The following is a 20,941-nucleotide window of genomic DNA, read 5'->3' on the forward strand; positions in this document are numbered from 1 at the left end:
TCCTGAAAGATAACTATTCCATGTGTATCAGTAGAATAAAAGAGTTCCTGATTTATATAGTCAATTAATTTTAGAGTCAAAAGAAACTTTAGCCAAAATTCTCTTAGAGAAAAACAAAAGCCCCAATATTAAACATATATTAGTTTTCTATTCTTGTCACAACAAATTGCCACTAATTTAATGGCTTAAAAACAGCACAAATAAATTTATTTTCTAGTTTGTTTGTTTTTTTTTTAGGGGTACTGGGGATTGAACTCTGGACCTTGTGCTTGTGAGGCAAGTGGCAGCACCACTGAGCTAAATCCCCAGCCCCATTTTTTGGTTTTGTGGAAACAGGATCTTGCATTTCAGGATGGCCTTACATTCACTATGTAGCCCATCTTGACCTTAAAAACAGTGATCATCCTGCCTTAGCCTCCCAGGGGCTAGAATCCCATGTGTGTACCACCATGTCTGAAACACACAAATTTATTATCTTACAGCTCTCTGGTCAGGAATCTAATATGGTTCTCACCCAAAATCAAGTTGTTTACATTTCTTTCTGGGGACTCCAAGGAAAAATCTGTTTATTTGTCTCTTCTAGTGTCCAAAGACTGCAGGCTGCCCACCTTCCTCAGCTGTGGAGTCCTCTTCCTCCATAGCCACTCATGGCCTGCGGAGTCCTTCTCCTGTCATATCACTGTGACACTCATCTGCCTCCCTCTTCTACATTTAAGGACCCTTGCCATTATGTTGGTTCCACCCAGGCAGTCTGCGATAATCTCTTACTTTTGAGATCAAACTTGTTTTCTTTCTTTCTTTCTTTTTCTTTCTTTCTTTCTTTTTTTTTTTTTGGTACCAGGGATCAAACTTGGGATCTTGTGCTTTCAAGGCAGGCGGCAGAACCACTGAGCTAAATCCCCAGCCCAGAAGATTCTAATGTAGACTAATGATCACTTTGTATAACAGATTTCTTCACTCTCTGAAATTTGGTATTACATCAATATGTTAATAATCTAATAGAAAAATATATTATATTCTATCCCCAGTACCAAAAAATATATATATAATAATCCATAGTGTTAGTCAACAGATATTTATTGAGCATACCAGGTGCTTAAAACTCCTGGTGTACTCGCTTTTTACCTAACAAGTGCAATCTATCAAGAGGAAAGTCACCATTAGGGAAAAATTTAAGAAGCCATATATATGAATGAAATATCCAGGGTAGGGATTCATACACATACATAGAAAGTAGATTATGGCTGGGATGGAGGGATTGGGAGCAATTGAGAATTGGAGATGGGACCTAAAGAATGCAGGGCTTCTTTTGGAGTTAATGAAAACATTCTCAGATTAACTGTGGCAGTGGTTGCACAGTATCATATATACTAAGGCCATTGAGTTGCACACTTCAAGGAGTGAATTGTATGTCACGAGAATTATATCTCAGTAAAACTTTTAAAATAAAGACTAAGACGTGGTGCAGGTTGGTTCAGTGATCTGAAGAAACAGTACACAGAGTCTTTGTGTCCATGCAATTTAAAGATTACTGGTACAATGGAATTTTTAAACATAATTTTCTATAAAATATATAATAAAATGCCATTGAATATGTTTCTCTGTTTTATTCTTTTATTTATTTTTTCTGTGGTGTTCTTCTCATTTATTAAAAGGCCAGAGTTAGTTCCTGCTTCTCTATATATTCTTATATGATTCCATTATTCCAAAGGAAATCTCTTAGGTTAGTAGAATATTAAAGAGGGGGAACCCTTTTAGGGAAAATTTCAGTTTGGTTTCTTTGGGTTATTAAATTCTCCCCTTTGTTCCACAAATAGTATTTTTAAGCTTTAAATTTAAATATATGCCTTTGTATTTGTTAGAGAAAGAAAATATGTATATTTTTAAACATAAATGATTGTGGTCTTTCTTATAAAGTCCTATAAAATTTGAGAATTTCATTTATCCTGGAGAACCAAGAAATATTTTGTACAGTATTTGATAGCTGATAAACTTAGTGTTTTTAGAGTTGCAAAATAAGGTAAAATTTAGCCATTTTTATATTAGAAAAGTTGGTTGCTGCTTAGGGAAAAACTGTTCATTTCATTTGAAACTTTGTTGCTTATTTGTGGACCCCATAAGATATTTAAGAATTAGCATAACTAATCCATGCTTGAGCAAATCCCTTGCATATTTTTAGTTTTTAATAAAACGTGTTAAACAGTAAATGTCTAATCAGACTTGTAAGAGGAAAATTAGGGAGTCTAAACATTGTTGCTAATTGGCACGTTCTGTGCAATTTAGACTCTAAATCCCAGCAATATTTATGTGTGCTAATTGTGCCTTGAATATCAAATGGAACAGCCTGGAACAAGCTTTGAAAAGTGGTGAAGCTGGAGGGAGTAGTCAAAAGCGCTGTGATGAAAAGGGAGCAGCTGCCCATGAAGTTACAGTCCCGGCTTTTACTACCTCTGGGTCCAGGCACCAGGGACTCTGACCTACACCAGCATGCATTTGCGAAATTCCCATAGAGTTTCCTGAAGTTCTTTTCGTGAAATGTTTTTTTCACATCCCCCGTATATCTGTACAATCTAAATACCAATTTAGGATGCTGTATTTTAGATGCAAATGTGGCTGTCTGATTTAATGAACCTTTTATTAGAAAGAAGATAAAGTTAGCTGGGCATGGTGGCGCACTCCTGTAATCCCAGCTCTTGGGAGGCTGAGGCAGGAGGATCGCTGTGAGTTCGAGACCAGCCTGGGCTACATAGTGAGTTCCAGGTCAGTCTCAACGACATAGTGAGACCCTGTCTCAAAAAAAAAAAAAAAAAAAAAAAAAAAAAAAAAAAAAAAAAAAAAAAAAAAAAAAAAAAAAAAAAAAAAAAAAAAAAAAAAAAAAAAAAAAAAAAAAAAAAAAAAAAGAAAAAGAAAGAAAGAAGATAAAGTTTCAGTATTAAACATAGTCTGGCTGGAGGCAGAGGTACTTAAATACCAAGGTAGCTTATAGATCTAGTAGTTTAATGTGATTATTAAAAATTCCATTGAGTCATTAAAGCTGTGCCTCTTTAAGAGCTTAGCAAAGTAGGCAAGCTATAAAAAGGACTTGTTCCTTTCGCTGAAGAAAAGTGCTCTTCATGGCATGTGCCAAAGAGAAAAGATAAGAATATTCTTTGGAAGGTTTACATGTCCATAGTCTTCAATGACAGCACTTAAAACCTAAGTAACTTAGCTAATGGCAAGTGTAATCAGAGCCTAATATGAGTCCTGTTCCTCAAAGTAGTCTGAAGTATTAATAGTAATTTTTCAAGGCCAGAGATTTAGCTCAGTGGCGCCATGCCTGCCTCATAAGCACAAGGTCCTCAATTCGATCTCCAGTACCCAAAAAAATGTAATTTTTCAAGATGCCACCTAAAATAAAGCCCACTGGCCTTTTTTGTCTTTCTTTCCCCCTTACTGACATGGAATCTATTTACCCAGCAGTCAGTGCAAGAACTGTGCTGCTGTTCTGAGTGCCTGTTATAGTCTATGTGCACTTCACATGCCTTATCTTTTGCCATTCATTTGTGAGGCGGTTGGCTGGGGGTGAGTTCCTTTAACTTGGGTTAACAGGCTGTGTGGTTAAGCTCCTTACCACACTTTTCTGAGGGCAAAGGCTGCAGCTGGAGGGCCTGGGAGGAGACTGTGTGGTGTGAAGGAGATGCTAATTATGAATGTGTCCCTGTGACCCCGGGTCAGGTCAGGACACTGCTCGTTTTCAAATGCCAGTGTGCACATAATACTAGTGTCTAGTGTTCAGGAAAAGGAAGGCAGGTTTTCTTTTTTCTACTTCAGTATTTAGACAATAATTGGAGATATTTAAACAGTGAGCCCTGTTCTCTCTTTTCATGGCATCAAGCAGAATGGTACAGTGAGAAAACGTGGAAGAATAAAGGAGTAAGTAAGGCACAGAGAGTCTAGCATATGTACCACATGAACATTGTGTTCATTTACATGAGATGCCTTCCAAAATTATGGCCAACGTGTCAGCCTTAATGGGTACAGTGGTTGAAAGATTCAAAGAACAGTAACATTAAGATTATGGAACTGAAGATACTGTATTTTTTCTTTTACTACTTTTATTGTAAAATATAAATAACCAAAATTTGCCATTTTAACCATTCAGTGGCATTAACTACATTTATAATGTTGTATAGCCATTATCATCTGTTTCCAAAATGTTTATGCCCCCAAAAGCCATTAAATAATTAATCCCCCATTCCGTTTTATAGTTTCTCTCTGTCTTGACAGTCTTAATTTGTTCGTTCATTGTTTTTCTGATTTCCTTTACTATAGGGAACAGGGAAAGGGGACATTACTAGAACCTCTATAGTAAGTCCTACTCTCCTGCAAGCCACGACAGCACAAGGCGAATTAACTTACTAGACAGGAAAGATAGGAAAAATGAGACTTTGAGAAGAAGCTGAGCTTGGCAAAGACAGAAGCCCCGAGCTTGCCACACCTTTATTCAGTAGGCTGGGAGAACAAATGTAACAAATGTCTTTTGGGAGAAACAAGTGTGACGGGCTCTCGGGGAATAGCGGAAATCCTGGAACAGTGAGAAACTATGCAGATGAAAATTCGGTTCCTCCCAGGCTGTCTCCAGCTGGTGTGGTCCTGCTCCGGAGCATCACAGCATCTCGGGACCCTTGAAGTCTTAGCTGTGACCCAAGATGAAGATGGAGTTATCTCTCGAAATGCCCGTAGCTGGCCTATAAACAGGAAAACGAGGCCCTAATCATGATTTCTCCCCAAAATTATGTAGAATTGCTCCCGACACGTTACTTCTACAGTTTCCTTAGTTCTTTGAGCACATTTAAGAAGGTTTATTTAAATTCTTTTGTAAGTCCAGTGTTTAGGCCTCTTCAGGGTTGTATTCTGTCATTTTATTTCTTTGTTAAATGGGCTATACCATAATGTTTCTTTGTACAGTTTGCAATTTTTGTTGTTGGAAACGAGACATAAAATTTTAATGTGGTAACTCTGGAAATCAGATACTCTGTCTTGTTCAGAGTTAACTATTCCTGTCTGCCTTTGCACATGTTCCTTTTCCAGGCTCTACAGAGTGGCTTGGTGCTCTGGTGTTGTATTCCTTCACCGTGTAGCTAGACTGTTTATAATTTTGCCTCAGCTTTCACTTCCTGTTTGCACTTACAGATCATCAGTGAAAGTTCCGGGTTTTCTCTGGATTTCTCCAAAGTGCATCCTGCCCTGGATGTGAGGCTTCCTATCTTCCCTCCAGTATAACAAGCACTTTTATGCTTTTATGTCCGCTTTATTACTCAACTGTGATTTTTTTTTTTTTTTTGTCCTGGTGGCCATGAGCTTTTTTGGTCACCTGACAGTATTTACCAGCCATGCCTGCTACTTTTTCACTTTTAGTAGGTTGTGAATCAGGACACACAGAGGCAAGCAAACGAGTTGGTTATTCAGGTAGCCCCGACAGAGAGAGCAGACAAAGGGTAGTCCACTCTGATGGGTTTGAAACCCAGCACCCCACGCTTGTAACAGGCTGCTCTGTAAGAAGAGATAAGGCAAGGAGAGTTAAAACCCCATGGAGCTTTCCTGCTACTTTTATATTGTCTTCTTGATAACAGCAGTTACTTTGTTGCATATCTTTGTTCTCCAGAATTCAGAAAAACTTGGTTCCCACAGGTCTAGTTATTTTTTGTATTTCTGTGGAGGCATGAAATTAAGAGCTGTTTATTCTGCCATTTTGTATCACTCAAGGCCTTTTATTTTTACGGTTTCTATAGCAAGAACTATGCCCAGAGGCATAGAATTAAATTTAAAGAATACTATGTTGTATTTTTGTACAGTGACATTCTTGTTTTGTTTTTGAGACAGTGTCTCACACTGTGTAGTTCAGGCTGGCCTTTAACTCACGGTGTAGCCCAGGCTGGTCTCAAACTCATGGATCCTCCTGTCTCAGACTCCCAAGTGCTGGGAATACAGGTGTGCATCACCACACCCAGCTAATGGCATCTTTTAGATAAGGGTTCCAGTAATTTAAAAATTTAAACCAATTAATCTTCGTGGAGCAAAATCTCTGTTTCAGACATAGAAAAGCTATAAATATTGAAGTCTCAAGACAGTAGTTGAGATAAATTGTAAATTTTAGAGATCCCGGAAAACAGTTTGGCAGTTCTCAAAAAGTTTAGCGTAGGGGCAACCCACTTTCTGGTCCCCTTCTGTCTCTCTTAGACAGAAGCTTTCTTTCTCTCAATAAATTTTCCTACTCTTAACTGCCATTGTTCCTAGAATTCATTCTTCAGTTTTAGAGAACACGAACTCACGTTTTGGATATCTAGTGGGTTTGGGAGTTACATCTCTTCCCCCTAAATCATTTTGGAGGTCTTCCACCGAGATTACTGGACAGAGATGGAGGTGTTTGCCTGAAAGACTATTCCATACTAAGATGAACATAGGCTGCCAAACTCCAAGTGGTCATACAAATGGAACCACTGACAAATATGCTAGACTTCTTTTACAGGGTTCCACCAGGTAACCCTTGTAAACAGCTCATAACTGCTAAACTATAGAATATGACTTCTGTGTTGGATTCTGAAGTCCCCTGGGCCTTTTCCTTGTCCTCTTTATGGGCTGTATTCATAGCAACCCTGCTGACCTTATAATGTGGCCCATGCATTCTTAACTGTTTGTTTGGCTGTGTCTCCTCCTGTTTTAAAAGCTATGAAGCTACCAATATGACAATGCCTGGTGCCTATGGAAGGCCTTTAGATAGACCCTCTGTAGAGTAACTAACTGCTGATTACAGCTACAACCCCCTTCAGCTGGAAGTAGACAGAGCTATCTTTATCCTTTGCCCCCTCATAGCAGTTAGGAGTAATTCAGAGGGGGGCATATTGCAGATAAGTTAATTAGATATCTTGCAGGCAGTTAAACGGGGCAGCCCTCTAGGAGCCAGCACAGCAAGGAGCCAACATGGAGGATACTCAAGACACATTCACTGAAGGCCAGAATTATAAAAGGAGAGAAACTACTGTACCCTTGTGCTTCCCCTAGGGATGAATAGCAGTGATTGATATTCTAAATAGGTATCCATCACCTGGGTTGGGGGCCAAAGTTTTAACCCAGCCTTTCAAGGAAATATCCCTGACCCCCACCCTTACTGAAAATGATTGTATGCTTGCTATATGACTGCTCCCCCATTTGATCTCCATTTAATCAATATTACCTGGGTTACTGTATTTATAATCTTATTGGTTGGTCATGGTTTTACACCACCTCAAACCCACCTTGTAATTTTCCATCAGGTTTTACTGTTTTGTCCCACTTTGTACCCACCTCACCACATGGCTTTGCTGTATAAAACATCTGAGAAATGGGGTGGGCAGGCAACCCACTTTCCGGTCCCTTCTGTCTCTCTGAGACAGAAGCTTTCTTTCCCTCAATAAATTTTTCCTACTCTTAAAAAAAAAAAAAAAAAAAGTTTAGCATAAAAATACTGTATAATCCAGCCATTCCACTGTTAGTATATACACAAAAGAAAAGAAGGCATGGACTCAAAACAATTTAACATCAAGATTCATAGCAGCTTAATTCATAGTAGTCAAAAGTCTGTATGGCCCACTAATGTGTTAATGGGCGAACAAAATGTATTATATATATGCAATATTATAATGCTTTCAGAAGACGCGGTAATCTGATCTGTGCCACGATATGGATAAGCCTCTTGAAGACGTTGTGCTACATGGAATAACCCTGATACAAAAGGACGGATATATGAGTCCAGTTAAGTGAGAATTTTAGAATAGGCAAATTCATAGAATAGAGGCTTCTAGGGATTGGAGGGGAAATTGAATGTCAGTATTTAATGTTTCTGTTTGGGGTGATTAAAAAGTTTCAGAAGTGGATATTGGTGAAGGTTGTATAACTTTGTGAATATACTTAATGCCACTGAATTAACACTTTAAAATGTTTAAAATGTTAAATTTTGTACTATATGTAAAAGAAAAATCACACAATATTCGTAACCCTCCAAACTCAGTGTTAGGGACATACAGAGCTTAATTTGTTGTTTTCTGAGTTTAAAAACAAATATCTGTTGTATGGTTACTCCATGTGACCGCTACAGTAGCTGCTCCACGTGGATTTTCTCCTTTCTTTATTAAGCAGCACTACCATTAGCTCCAGTTTACAGCTGAGCAGTGTGAAGCAGAGTTTGAGTAACCTCCCCAGGGTCATGCTGCTAATAAGTGAGGCTGCAGGTTTGATCCCAGGCAATCTGACTTACAATGCTTGACTGTTCACCATACCATCCATCTCAATTTTGGTGATTTTTAAAGTGTGTTTACAGGATTTTTTTTGAGACAGGGTCTCACTATATAGTTGAGACTGACCTGGAACTCACTGTGTAGCCCAGGCTGGTCTTGAACTCACAGCAATCCTCCTGCCTTAGCCTCCCAGAGTGCGGGGATTACAGGTGTGCGCCACCACGCCCGGTATGTTTTCAGGAATTTTGTTTTCCATTTGTCTCACTAGTTTGTGACAGAGTAATTACTGCACATGCTTTTCTTCTGAGGGAGGAGTGGCTGTTTCTGTAGAACCGTTCTTGCTGCCAGCCTCAGCGAGACCAAACATGATCAGAGCAAAGGTGGATGTTTCACTCTTCAGGGAAGTGGTGGAGTTGGGTTTGTTTCAGTAAGTCTCTGAATGATAATTTAACTTTCAGATTCTTCATTTGTTCTTGCCTCAGTTCCGTAAGGGGACCTTTAACACCTGAGTCACAAGAATTTCTGTAAAAGTAGTAAATGTTGTTTTTTTCTAACGTCCTTCTTCCAGAAACTCTGCTTATATTTGAAAGAATAAAAGGCAGAAAAACTGACTAAAGGAGCTTTATACTTTATTTCTTATTTGAATATAATATCTCAGGAGAGTCCATGTAAAAGGTATTACTGCATTTGCATTTAACATGTGGGCAAAGTAAGGTTTGAAGAGAAGGATTTGCAATCAGATGTGGTGGTGGATGCCTGTAATCTCAGTACCTGGGGAACCAAAGCAGGAGGGCTGAAAGGTTAAATACAACCTGCATTTTAGCTACTTAGCAAGGACCCTGTCTCAGAAAAATAAAGAGGGCTGGGAATGTAACTCATTGCAAATGCCCTTGGTTCAGTCCTCAGTACTGACAAAAACGAAACAAAACTGACAAAAACGAAACAAAACACCTAATTTGCCTCCTGTCAGAAAGCAGTACATTCAAGATTTAAACCCAGGCAGCCTGATTTCAGAGCCTATGCTCTCAGCCTCTGATGGACTTCATTTGTTTTTAGTCTGTATTTCTAATATTTGCCTCATAGTGTTGTGAGAATCAGATGTCGTGTTGTGTCTAGTGTTGTATATGACTTGTAGTACAATCCATGTTACATAGTAAGGGTTTCACCCAGTACCTTCAGGCATTGTGTTAAGTCCTTAGGCCACAGGGGTGATTCATGACACGTGCTCATTAAAAGCTGGCCGTCTAGCCAGAGGGAACAGCAAGAAAAACACAAATGTGTATACGAGATTTTGTACTTACACTTTGAGTAGTAGTGTACAGTATTTGAAATGTTTTAGGCCCAGAAAAGAAAATATTAGGCCTTTGCATATCATTTTTCCCACCTCTAAAGACCCCTCCAATTTGGCTCATGTCATCAGTGTACCCCATTATTATAAGTATTATCATTCCTGCTGCCTGTACCTAAGCCTTGGTGTTTTCTGTTTAAATCTTTCTTTCAAATCTACGTTTTCTGTGCAATAATTTTTCATTCTCTTGACAACTTAGTACCTAAAGTACCAGCTATGAGATTTTTGCCTTAAAATTATCCATTCACATGGTTACTCCTATCATGAAAAGAAACAGCTGTATCACTTAGGATAGTAGATTAATGCTGGATTGTTAAAGGGAGAATTAAAGTCAGGGTACATTCCTAGTGTTGCTAGATAAAGGTCATTAAAGGATACTGCATACTATATTCTTTCTCAAAATGCCTCTAGACCACTACCAAGGTTAGATTTTATAAGTCAGAACTGATGCAGAATTTAAGTAATTTGATAAATTGAATAAGATCTCTCAGTTAAAGTAATTCCTCCAATCTCTGGCTCCAGATTGTTACAAATAATTGTTTTTTAAATAAAACCATGCTGGGCATGGTGCATTCCTGTAATTCCAGCACTCTGGGTGGCTGAGGCAAGAGGATTGCAAATTTCAATCCAGCTTGAGCAATTTAAATTTAGCTCCTTAGTGAGACCCCCATCTCAAAATTTGAAAAGGTCTGGGGATGTAATTCAGTATGAAGGCCCTGAGTTGAATCCCCAAGACTGCAAAAATTATAATATAAATAAATGCATAAGTAAAACCTCAACAGGTACTTTAAAACTGTGATTTCTACTTTAGAACTTGAAGTTGACAGGTGTTAAGTTAAATTAGGTTTTATGAATTTGCCTGTCACTCACTGTCTAAACATGCTTATAAATAGACCATCATGTTGTTGAATGGGTAATTTGAGCTATCACTCATTTGGTTTTCACAGATTAAGATAAGTAGGTTTTTTTTTTCCCTGTCTGGCTGTATGGATTTGTATGTGAGAAAGAGCTTCGTTTATGTTGAGTGGTACTTTATAGTGAAGGGGAAAGTACATGTTCATGTTTTGACTTGGCTGTCTTCCTTAGCTCTGAATATATCTTTATTAGAAAAAATTTAACATAACAGAATGAAGTTTAATACTAATGCATGAACTATGACTGGATTTATTTTTTTTAAACAAAAAAATTTCTAAGACTCATGGCATCAAAAGTAAGAATATCAGGGCTGGGGATTTAACTCAGCGGTTCTGCCACCTGTCTTGCAAGTGCAAGGACCCAAGTTTGATCCCTGGTACCAAAAAAAAAAGGTAAATTCAAGCTGGAGCTGGTTGTAGTGGTATACACCTATAATCCCAGTGTTCTGGGAGGCTGGGGCAGGAGGATCAAGTTTGAGCCCAGCCTTGGCAATTTAGTGACTTAGCAAGACCTTGCCCCCCCCCAAATAGAGTTGGGTAGTGATGCACATAATCCCAGCTATTCAGGAGGCTGAGGCATGGAGGTTGCAATCTCAAGGCTAGCCTACATACTTTAGCAAGACCCTGTCTCAAAATTTGAAAAAAGTTGAGGTTGTAGCTCAGTGGTGCTCCTTGGTTCACCTTGCAAACAAAACAAAACAAAAACGACCCAATATCACCTATTCAAAATTACTGTGAAATTCACATAGAATAACACTGAAACTTCCATGTTACCCTGTGAGTGCTTTATTATTTTAAAATCTTTTAGTATATGATAAATGTGTTAATCTGAGTACTCATTATGCTGCCATTGTTTTTATTATTGCCTTTATTGAAAACAAGTTCATGGTGTTGGGGTGTGGCTTAGTGGTTGAGCACTTACCTAGCATGTGTGAGGCCCTGGGTTGGATCCTCAGCACTACACAAAACAAAACAAACAACCCAAGTTTGTGGACTGTTTTCTAGTACTAAAAAGAAAGGAGCTGTCAATGCATGAAAAGATATGGAGGAAACTTTAAAGTACTTATTAGAAAGTCGAAGAGGCAGACTTGAAAAGACTGCATATTGTACATTACTGTATGGAAAACAAAACAAGTTCAGTCATGTTCAAACAAATATTGGTGAATAATAAACTAAGCATGTTAACAGTTTTTATAATTCCCATTATTCACCACAGCTTTAGGAATGTAAGCTTTATTAGCTTTATCCTTTCCTCAATGTAAAAAAAGTGTACTCTCAGTGTTTCACCAGCTTTGGGACCTTTTTCATTCAAGTGATACATCATTTTTCAGGCTGAGACTTGGGAACGCCTCTCCTTTTGTGCATGATCTCCTTTAATCCTCAGACCTCACAAAGCAGATGTTATTTTCCCCATGTTAACGGAGGAAAAAAAAACTAGAGAATTAAAGAGGTTAGATAACATGCCAACAGTTCAGAAAATAAGTCATGGAAACATACTGTCCTAATTTTTATATCCTTCTAACTGGCAGTAGATAATTTTCAAATGTAAATTCTTTAACCCATTAGTGTTATGAAACCTGTAAGAGCATAGTTTTAGTAGTTTACAATTCCATGTAGGTAAGATATGATTAACTGTTGATTTCTTATTTTATATGGATTTGAGGTAAAGTGTATCCTTGTTATTTATAATGTGTGTAACAATTTATATGGTTATTGAAGCCTGCTAGAATTATATTCCTAAAAGCTTGGTAGAGCTATGAAACAGAAGTTTACTCTTTGGTATGGAATGTTGTAGACTTTTTCTTGAAAAACCATTCAGTTTATTTTCCCTGATTGGAAAATTTAGTATGCCACTGTTTATGCAATCCACAATCTAGGCAAGTGTGGGGAGCTAGAAGATATTTGTGTTAAAGGGTAATGTTGCCTTCAGTGTTCTCTCCCTTTAAAAAAAAAAAAAAAAAAAAAACAGGGTCTAAATTGCCTAAGATGGGCTTGAACTTAAAATCCTCTTGGCTCAGATTCCTGTCAATTTTTTTAAAAATTGCTCAGGCTTATTCACTGTGATGGTTTATATTTCTGTGTTTTGTTAACTTTCTTTTCCTCTTCCTTCCATGCTGGGCATGGAGCACAGGGCCTTACAAATGCTAGGCAAGCACGCTGGCACTGTACCACTGAGATACACCCTCAGCTCTTTTATTTCTTAATTCCCCAAATTTCTATGAAGAATTTGAATGTTTTAGATAGTCAGATCTAGGGAGGTCTTGAGAGCTCATTTGGCTAGACACTTCAGTTTATAGAAGGAAACTGTAGCATAGTGAGTAAAATCTAATCCAAGCTCACTTGGAAAATAAATGTAATATTAAGTCTCTAGCTCCTGCTCCAGTGCCCTCTGATTTATCTTTCGTACTGTATTCCAGCAAGGAACATTAATTATCTCAAGAGGTGAGGTAGTGTTTTGAGTAATCTATCTCTGAATCTCATCTCTAAGCTCTGCAGATAGAGTAATTCTTTTGTGTTATTAGCCTTGTATGTTTTGCTGACCCCTTGCCTGACCTGGAATGACCTATATGAGGCACCCCTTACTTAGCATGTTCTGATTGCCCATCTTAGTCTCCTGTTGCTCTTAGAATCCTTAGACCTCTGTGTGCTTGCTTTGAGGACTTATACTGGCTGTGTTTATGGTTTGCTTTCTGTTGAAGTTTCTTTGACTATGTAATTCTATTTACCAATATACTGCATATTTATAAATTGTATATGTCAATAACATTGATTATTAAAGTAATTTAGAAAACGGTTCCAGCAGAAAATTTGGCCATTGTGAATCTACACTGACCAAATACCTTACCTAATCACAATGTAGGTTTCTATTTCCATCATTCAGGGTCCTTTTTTTTATATCCTTTTTAAAAAAGCCACCAGTTCTGTCCTTTTCCCATGCCTCTGAGTGTCCTCCCTTTCTGGTAATAGTCCTTAAAGGTTTTATTTAAATCCCTTTTACTGAAAATGAGCATTACAAAAGTTCAGCCTCAGCCAGGTGTGGTGACACACACCTGTAATTCCTGCACTCTGGAGACTGAGACAAAAGGATTGCAAGTTTGAGCCCAGCCATCAAGTTGGTGAGACCCTATCTTAAAAATTTAAAAGGGCTGGGAATGTAGGTAAGTGCAAAAGTCCTAGGTTCATTTGCCAGTACTACATGCACATGTACGTGTGGGTACACACACACAGATAAATTTCACCCTTTTCTTTACATCATGGAGTAATAATTTGGTAACTATATGAGAACAGTTTAATCAAGAAAAAACAGCATGTGGGAAGGTGGCTTTGTCATAGTCAATATGAGATTAAATAAATGTCTCGGGCTCACTACTTTGGGAAAAAAATTGAAGAAAACACTCGTTTTATTTTGTTATTGTTTGTTTGTTTTTGGTACTGGAAATCAGGGATCAAACTCAGGACCTTGCGCTTTCGAGGCAGGCGCAATGCCACTGAGCTAAATCCCTGGCCCTAGCACTGGTTTTAGTTCTTTGTAGTTTTCTACAGAAAGTTCCTTTTCACACATTGCCACCCTTTTGGTTCTGCTACCATGTAATTAGAATATTAACAAGAAAGACAAAAACAAAGCAAAACAAAAGAATATTCGAAAAAAAGAGAATCACTGATTTTTTATAAATACTGTTCCTGCAATATCACAAGTGTGTAGGGGACTATAACATTCATTGATTGTCCCTAAAGCAGACTGTGAAGAGTCAACCCCACAATTGTTTTATTTGAGAAGTGAGTCTGGCCAAAGTTTACGTGCCCAAGTCAAGTAACTCGCACCCCAATTCCATTCCCACAACTAAAGCCTTCTGACTAGGACAGTGTTCTAATTACAACCATATATTTTGTCTATTCTGTCCCTAATTCAAGAATGCTTTGTCTTGTCCCCTATGAGCCTTGTTTACATTAACTTCTATAGAAACTGCACATAGCTTGCCTTTGCCCCAAATGATTGCCAATAAAAGTCAGTGCCTGGGATCACCTAGCACCTTTGTCATTTGCACCGGCATTGGTCGTCCTGGCCCCCCACTTTCTCTCTCTTTGTTCTGTCTCTTAATATACTTTTTTTTTCTAAGGCCTTCACCATATACTGGGCAGGTGGGTACTGGAACCTACTGCAAGGGTCACCAGTAACAAGCTATCATTGGGTCTTGCATATCTCGAGACCAACTAACATAAAATCTGTAGAAGAAAACTCTAAATAAAACATAAGTAATCACTGTAGGTGATTTTTTTTTTTTTTTAGGAAGTACAACATTTGGAATTTTAGTGCTGAAGACACTGTGCTGTATATAAGTGGGATAACATTTTACCTAAATTAACTCCTGAGCTGCAAAAATTATGAGCTACTAAAAAGGAGAGTTTAGGGCCAGGGATTTAGCTCAGTGGTTCTACCACTTGCTTCACAAATGCAAGGTCCCGAGTTCAATCCCCTAATAATAATAATAATATAAAAAGGAGAGTTTACACCAACTATTATAATGTGATCCAGCATAATATAAAGTCACATTCAGAGATTAAAGAAAAGTAATTTGACTTTAGGCTCATGTTATATGGAAACATATAGATTTTGTTAGGATAGCATATAAATAGGCATAGATCAGAGAAATAGTCTAGCTTTTAGAATCTGTAATCAATTAGAAAAACATAGTATAATTAGGAGATGAGAATGGACCAGTGTTGCCAGGGCAGTGGATTTATTTGGAATGCCTAAGAAGTCAAATTCTGGGCCCACTGTAGGGGAATGGACACCTAGATTGTGGTACAGACATGCTGAACAACTAAGAAAAGTCCTGTGGCCAACTCCCTGAAGGCAGATAGCTTATTTAGTTTGAACATGAAAATCAGAACTGATACTGAGATTTCAAGGAAAGGTGAATTATAATTGATAAGGTTAAATTTTTGAATTTTGATGCATTTCAGGAACTGTAGGTTAAACATTTGTTTATCGCTAATTTTTCAGAAGTTTGCATTACTTTTTACTAGGAAATTGATTCACTGACTGTTAACTCTGGCATCTGAATTCCACCACTCTCTTAGAATCCCAAGGATGTTATCAGACCAGAGTTTATGAGAAAAGCATAACTTCTTTACCTTTTTCATGAGATATCACTTTTATTTTCCTATTCAGTTCTGTTTTCTCTGGGGCAAGCAAGAACTTCAGATTATAGCTAATCTAGTTTTCCTTAGGGAAAATCAGGTTTGGGTCAAGTTTTAACCTGCATATTATTTCATTAATACTCTTAATTATAATTCTGTAGTAATGATTCATGTGTTTGCTAGTAGCACCAATAAGATATCAGCACAGTCTGAGTGTAATGAAGACAATAACTTGTGATTTCTAGGGCTTTCTTTCCTAAGGTTAGTTTTGTTTGAAAGTTTTATGATTAACAAGTATAGTTGTTTTATAGTATCCCACCATAATAGGAATTTATTTTAATGCAGGCATTTTCTTTACTTTCCTCAGATGATGCATCTTTAATACAAGAAAAGATACTAAGTGCAGCCACTTGTGCTGTTGGTGATGAAGAAACTGCTGAAGTCAATGCTAATGATCAACCAGAAGCCCCAAAACTAGCTCTGCAGTCTCTCTTTTCACTCATACGAGGTGAAGTTGAGCAGTTGGATTCAAGGACACTTCCCCTCTGCCTTCACCAGGTATTACATTAAACCCTTCACTTTCAGCCACATGGAAACTCTGGTACCAGTGTTTGGAATCCTTTCAGATCCATAATTGTTTCTTTTTGGTTTTGGTTTTGGTTTTTGTGCCGGGGATCGGACTCAAAACCTTGCGCTTTCGAGGCAGGCAGCGGCACCACTGAGCTAAATCCTCAGCCCTTCCAGAAATTGTTTCTATGAGCCCAGGATGTCCTTGGATCAGTGGCTGTGGCAAATTTGACCTAGTGCTAAACTAGTGGCCATGCCTTGGCCTTAGAGAATCAATAGTTTGGAAAAAAATAACTAATTACTTTTCTTCAGTGTACAGATAGGAGTCAGAGTAGCAAGAGCACTAGCTAGGTGCCAAAAACAGTGCTAGATAGACACTGAGGAAACAAAGATGATGAACAGGGTATGCCCTTAAAGCCACTGTGGAATAGGAGAGACGGTGATATAAATCTCATGAGTGTAGAATTCTGTAGGATGAGTCAGTGGAGATATCTGTTTAGGGTTCAGCAGCAAGAAATAGAAGACCAACTTTGTTCTGTAGGTGTGAGGGAAGAGAAGGTGGCCCTTGGGTTGTATATAATAACTAGATGCTCACCATACAACATGGGGAGCCAGTACCTGAAGAGACGTCAGGAAGGGCACAGCTAGGACATTGTTGGAGAATAAGAAGGAAATAGACAGAGTTAAGATTCCATAGCTGGTGACCTTAAGGCCTTAGTCTATGGAGCTGGGAATTTTAACAATGAGAATTCTTCTGTATAAAAAATTTTAAAAAAAATTATCACAACCCCTCTGTCTCTGAGCTGTATCCCCAGCTCTTCAGAACCCAGTCTGAATTTTACAAACATAATTTTCCAGCTGGAAATGCTAATATTCTGGGAGACTAAGGCAGGAGGGTTGCAGGTTCCTTAGTGATTTAGTGAGACCTTATCTCGAAATTTTTTTAAAAAATCATAAAATCTGGGAGAAAAAAAAAGTCTGACTCTTCAGTGATTGTAAGACAAGGGAAGACAGTGAGCCTGGTACCTGGAGAGTGGGAGGCCTTCAGCACAGAGCATAGGAACCCTTTTTCTAAGAGCTAATTCAGTAAAGCTGCATTTGTAGTTCCACTTAAAATGAAAATAATTCATACTTGAATAAAGATCAACTTTTAATTTTACCCACTTCTGTTTCATTTTGATTTTTGCAGCAGTGAGTAATTTTTAATTTTTAAAAAGCAAATAGCATGTGATCCAAAGCAGGAAAATGTATAATTTTACAAACTTAAATTACCTCCTTGGTGGACCTGAGAAATACCATTGAGAAAACGTACAGTGCTGTTGGTTACTGACCTACCATTGTTTAGGAGCACGAATACCTGGGCAGACTTCTAATGCTTCAGCCTTTAGAGGAGCTGCACAGTGGGTTGGTTTTGCAAAGGGTATTCACCGTTATCACAATTTCATCCTCCAGATGACCTAGAGAAGTCAGTATTATCATCTGCTCACAAATGGGGGCAACTGAGATGCCCTCACAAAGCACATTCCTTATGATGCAGGTAATAGAATTTATGCCATTGAATGCATCTGTTTTTGGAACAACCTGAGAGAAATTCGAGTGTGGGCTGTAAAATGATATTATCCTATCAAGGTTTTTCTTGAAGTGGCATGGTGGGCTATATTATGTAGGCAGGTATCTATACTCTTTTTTTTGATACAGGGTCTGATTATATAATCCAGGCTGGCTTTGAACTCATTATGTAACCCAGACTGGCTTCGAGCTCTCAGCCATCCTGCCTCAACCTCCCCAGTGCTGGGGTTACAGGCATGCACCACCACACCCAGCTATCTCAAATCTTGAGTGAGACATATACAAATATTTGAAGATGAATTGATATAATGCCTACTGCATAATTGCGAGAAAAATATATAAAAGAGTGAGAGACAAAGGAAAAAAAGCAAATTTGGCAAAATGCAGTAATTACCAAATCTGGGTGAAGGGTTTATGATGGATTCCGTATTCCTTAAGCTCTTACGTAGAAATGCAATGAAGAGTTGGGAAAAGATAGTTAAAAGGAAGGAGAGTGTTAGCAAATACAGACAGATCTTTTTAAATAGTTTATATCACTAATCTTTTGTTAAATAAGGTAAGAACATTCTTTCTCCTGGCAGAAGCCCAGCTAATCTTAAAAAAAAAATCACGTTTTTAGGCAGAGAGATGATAAAAATCTTGATCGGGCCTGCAGATTATAATAATGCCTCAATTCACAAACACTTATGTTTATAAACAATTCTTTTTTTTTTTTTTTTTTTTTTTTTTTAGGGGATTGAACTCGGGTCCTTGCTCTTGCAAGGCAGGCCACTGAACCACAGAGCTAAATCCCGGCCTTATAAACAATTCTGTTTGCAGACAAAAGTGTTCAGCAAAATTTTGCTTCTGTTTGCAAATTCTGCATTCAGTGACAAACATGATCACAGCGACCCCCACAAGAACAAATGCAGCCATCTTCCTCCAAATCAGAAAGCAAATTGTGTAAACCAGTATCACTGTATTCCTGTTATATATTTAAAGGCAAAATTCTACCTTTATTAGAAATATATACCAGTGTACTGAGTCCTATATGTCATGATTTCTAAGTATTTCAGCAATATGTCATCTTCTGAGAAAGGAGCTTAGAGAATATAATGATGGTTTAAAAAGCATGGGCTTTGATTAGAGCTAAATGGTTTTTGGTTTCTTCTATGATGCTGTAGAGGATTAAGTGAGGTAATACATAAAAAACATTTAACATAATGTTTGGTACACGGTAAAAGCCAAATAAATAATAGGCAGCCAAACTGTCCTCATATCACTAATTCAGAGATTGCTTGTTAGAAATCACAACTGGAGCTGGGTGTGGTAGCGCACATATACTTGGGAGGCTGAGATAGGATTTTGACGAGTATTGGAAGCCAGCCTGGGATACATAGTGAGTTCAAGGCCAGCCTGAACTAATAATAAAACCCTGTCTCAAAAAACAAACAAACAAAAAGAAATCAAAACTAGGGAAAAAGTAGGAAGGATCAGCAAGTGGTCACTCAGAACTTCCAGACACTGAGCCATCAGGGTGACATCTCCCAAGGGCCACATAATCAGGGAGGGGTGGAGGTACATTTCATTCGACATCCTAGTACATCATGTTGTGCCTTTAACCTAGATTCACCAACTGACAGTTTATCAAATTTTTGTGTTCTCTCTTTTGCCATCTTGATCACATGCATACATATTTACTGAACACCCACACATACTTTTTTTTTTTTTTGGTATGGGGCGTGAACTCAGGACCTTGCATTTACAAGGCAGGTACAGTGCCATTGACTGAGCTAAATTCCCAGCCCCAACACATAACCTTTTTCATTATTTCTTTTTTCTTTTTTGGGGGTGGTACCAAGGATCAAATTTGCGGTCCTTGTGCTTGCGAGGCAGGCAGTGGCTAAATACCCGGCTTTCACATAACCTTTTTTTACTGGAATATTTTAAAGTAATTTACAAGCACTGTATCACTTCACCTTTAAATATTTGTACATATTTGTCCCAAGAGAAATGATAGTTTTCTATAACCTGCAGAGCCATTAGCAAACCTAAGAAATTAGATATTGATAAAGTAATATTATGTAGTATTCAGCTCCTTTTCAAATTTCTCTCAGGTTGTTTCACATATGCTGTTATAGCCGTGAACCGCCTTCCCCAGGAACCAGGCATTTGATCTTGCATCTGATTGTCAAGATTCTTTAATCTTTGCATTCCAGAATTTGGTGGGGGTTTTTTTTCTCCCTCTTCTTAACTTTCATAATATACTTATGAAGAGGCTGAGAATACTTCTAGAATATCTCTTAATTAGGACTTATTCGGTGATTGCTTCATGATTTTATTTGGTCAAAACATTTTCGACAAGAATTCTACTTTATATTCTATGCCAACTTCTCCCTTGACCTCAGTCTAACCTGACTTCTGTTCCCACTACTTCACAACAGTTCTCTTATGAAGGTTACCAGTAATATCCATGCTGTCAACCAGTGCTTAGTGTTCGGTTCAGTTTTCATCTTACTGAAGCTATCAGACACGGTGACAGATTGATTACATAATCTATTTTGAAGCATTTTCTGCTGTTGTTGTCGTTGCTTAGGATTGAACCCTGTGTCACACAATTGACTGCTAAGCTACATGTCCAGCTCCCTTGAATCCAACCTAATCCTTTCTTTTTCTTTCTCTTATTTTGTGGGTTCAATTTTGGGAATTGAACCCAGTGCTTTGCACATGTTAGGCAAGTACTCTGCTACTGACCTACATCTCCAGCCATTTTTGAGACAGAATCTTGCTAAGTTTCCCAGGCTGGTCTCAAAATTGTGATCTTCCTGCTTCAGCCTCCTGAGTAGTAGTGATTACAGCCATGCCTGGCTAAAACATTTTCTTTATTTGCTTTTTGGGACAATGCCTTCTTGGCTTTTACCTCTTCACTGGCCAGGCCTTCTCAGGCTCATCTGCTAAGTTATATTTCACTCATTTTTTACATTAAAGTACTTCAGGGTTCAGGTCTTGAATTATTTTTCATTCTACTCTAACTTCATAGGTGATTTCATCCCATCTGGTATGTTTCACCCAGTTTTTTCCCATTGGACTCCAGTTTGACTATCCCAGCACTTCAAATATAAGATGTACAAAATGGAACTTTGATTTTTCTCCCAAATATGTTGCTTTTC

General features: G+C 38.1%; 1 protein-coding gene across 4 annotated transcripts in view; it reads left to right on the forward strand.

Moving 5' to 3' along the window:
* Cnst (consortin, connexin sorting protein) overlaps positions 1 to 20,941 on the forward strand; it is a 61,290-nt gene that overhangs the window by 6,847 nt on the left and 33,502 nt on the right. For all 4 annotated transcript variants that reach the window (XM_010642632.2, XM_010642634.2, XM_019210452.2 and 1 more), the window contains one exon: positions 16,024 to 16,214. In XM_010642632.2, coding sequence (XP_010640934.1) covers positions 16,024 to 16,214 — 191 coding nt within the window. The remainder of the gene's footprint in view (positions 1 to 16,023; positions 16,215 to 20,941) is intronic.

This window comes from Fukomys damarensis, unplaced genomic scaffold (assembly GCF_012274545.1).
Source record: "Fukomys damarensis isolate Sample0158 unplaced genomic scaffold, DMR_v1.0_HiC HiC_scaffold_11, whole genome shotgun sequence".
NCBI lineage: Eukaryota > Metazoa > Chordata > Mammalia > Rodentia > Bathyergidae > Fukomys > Fukomys damarensis.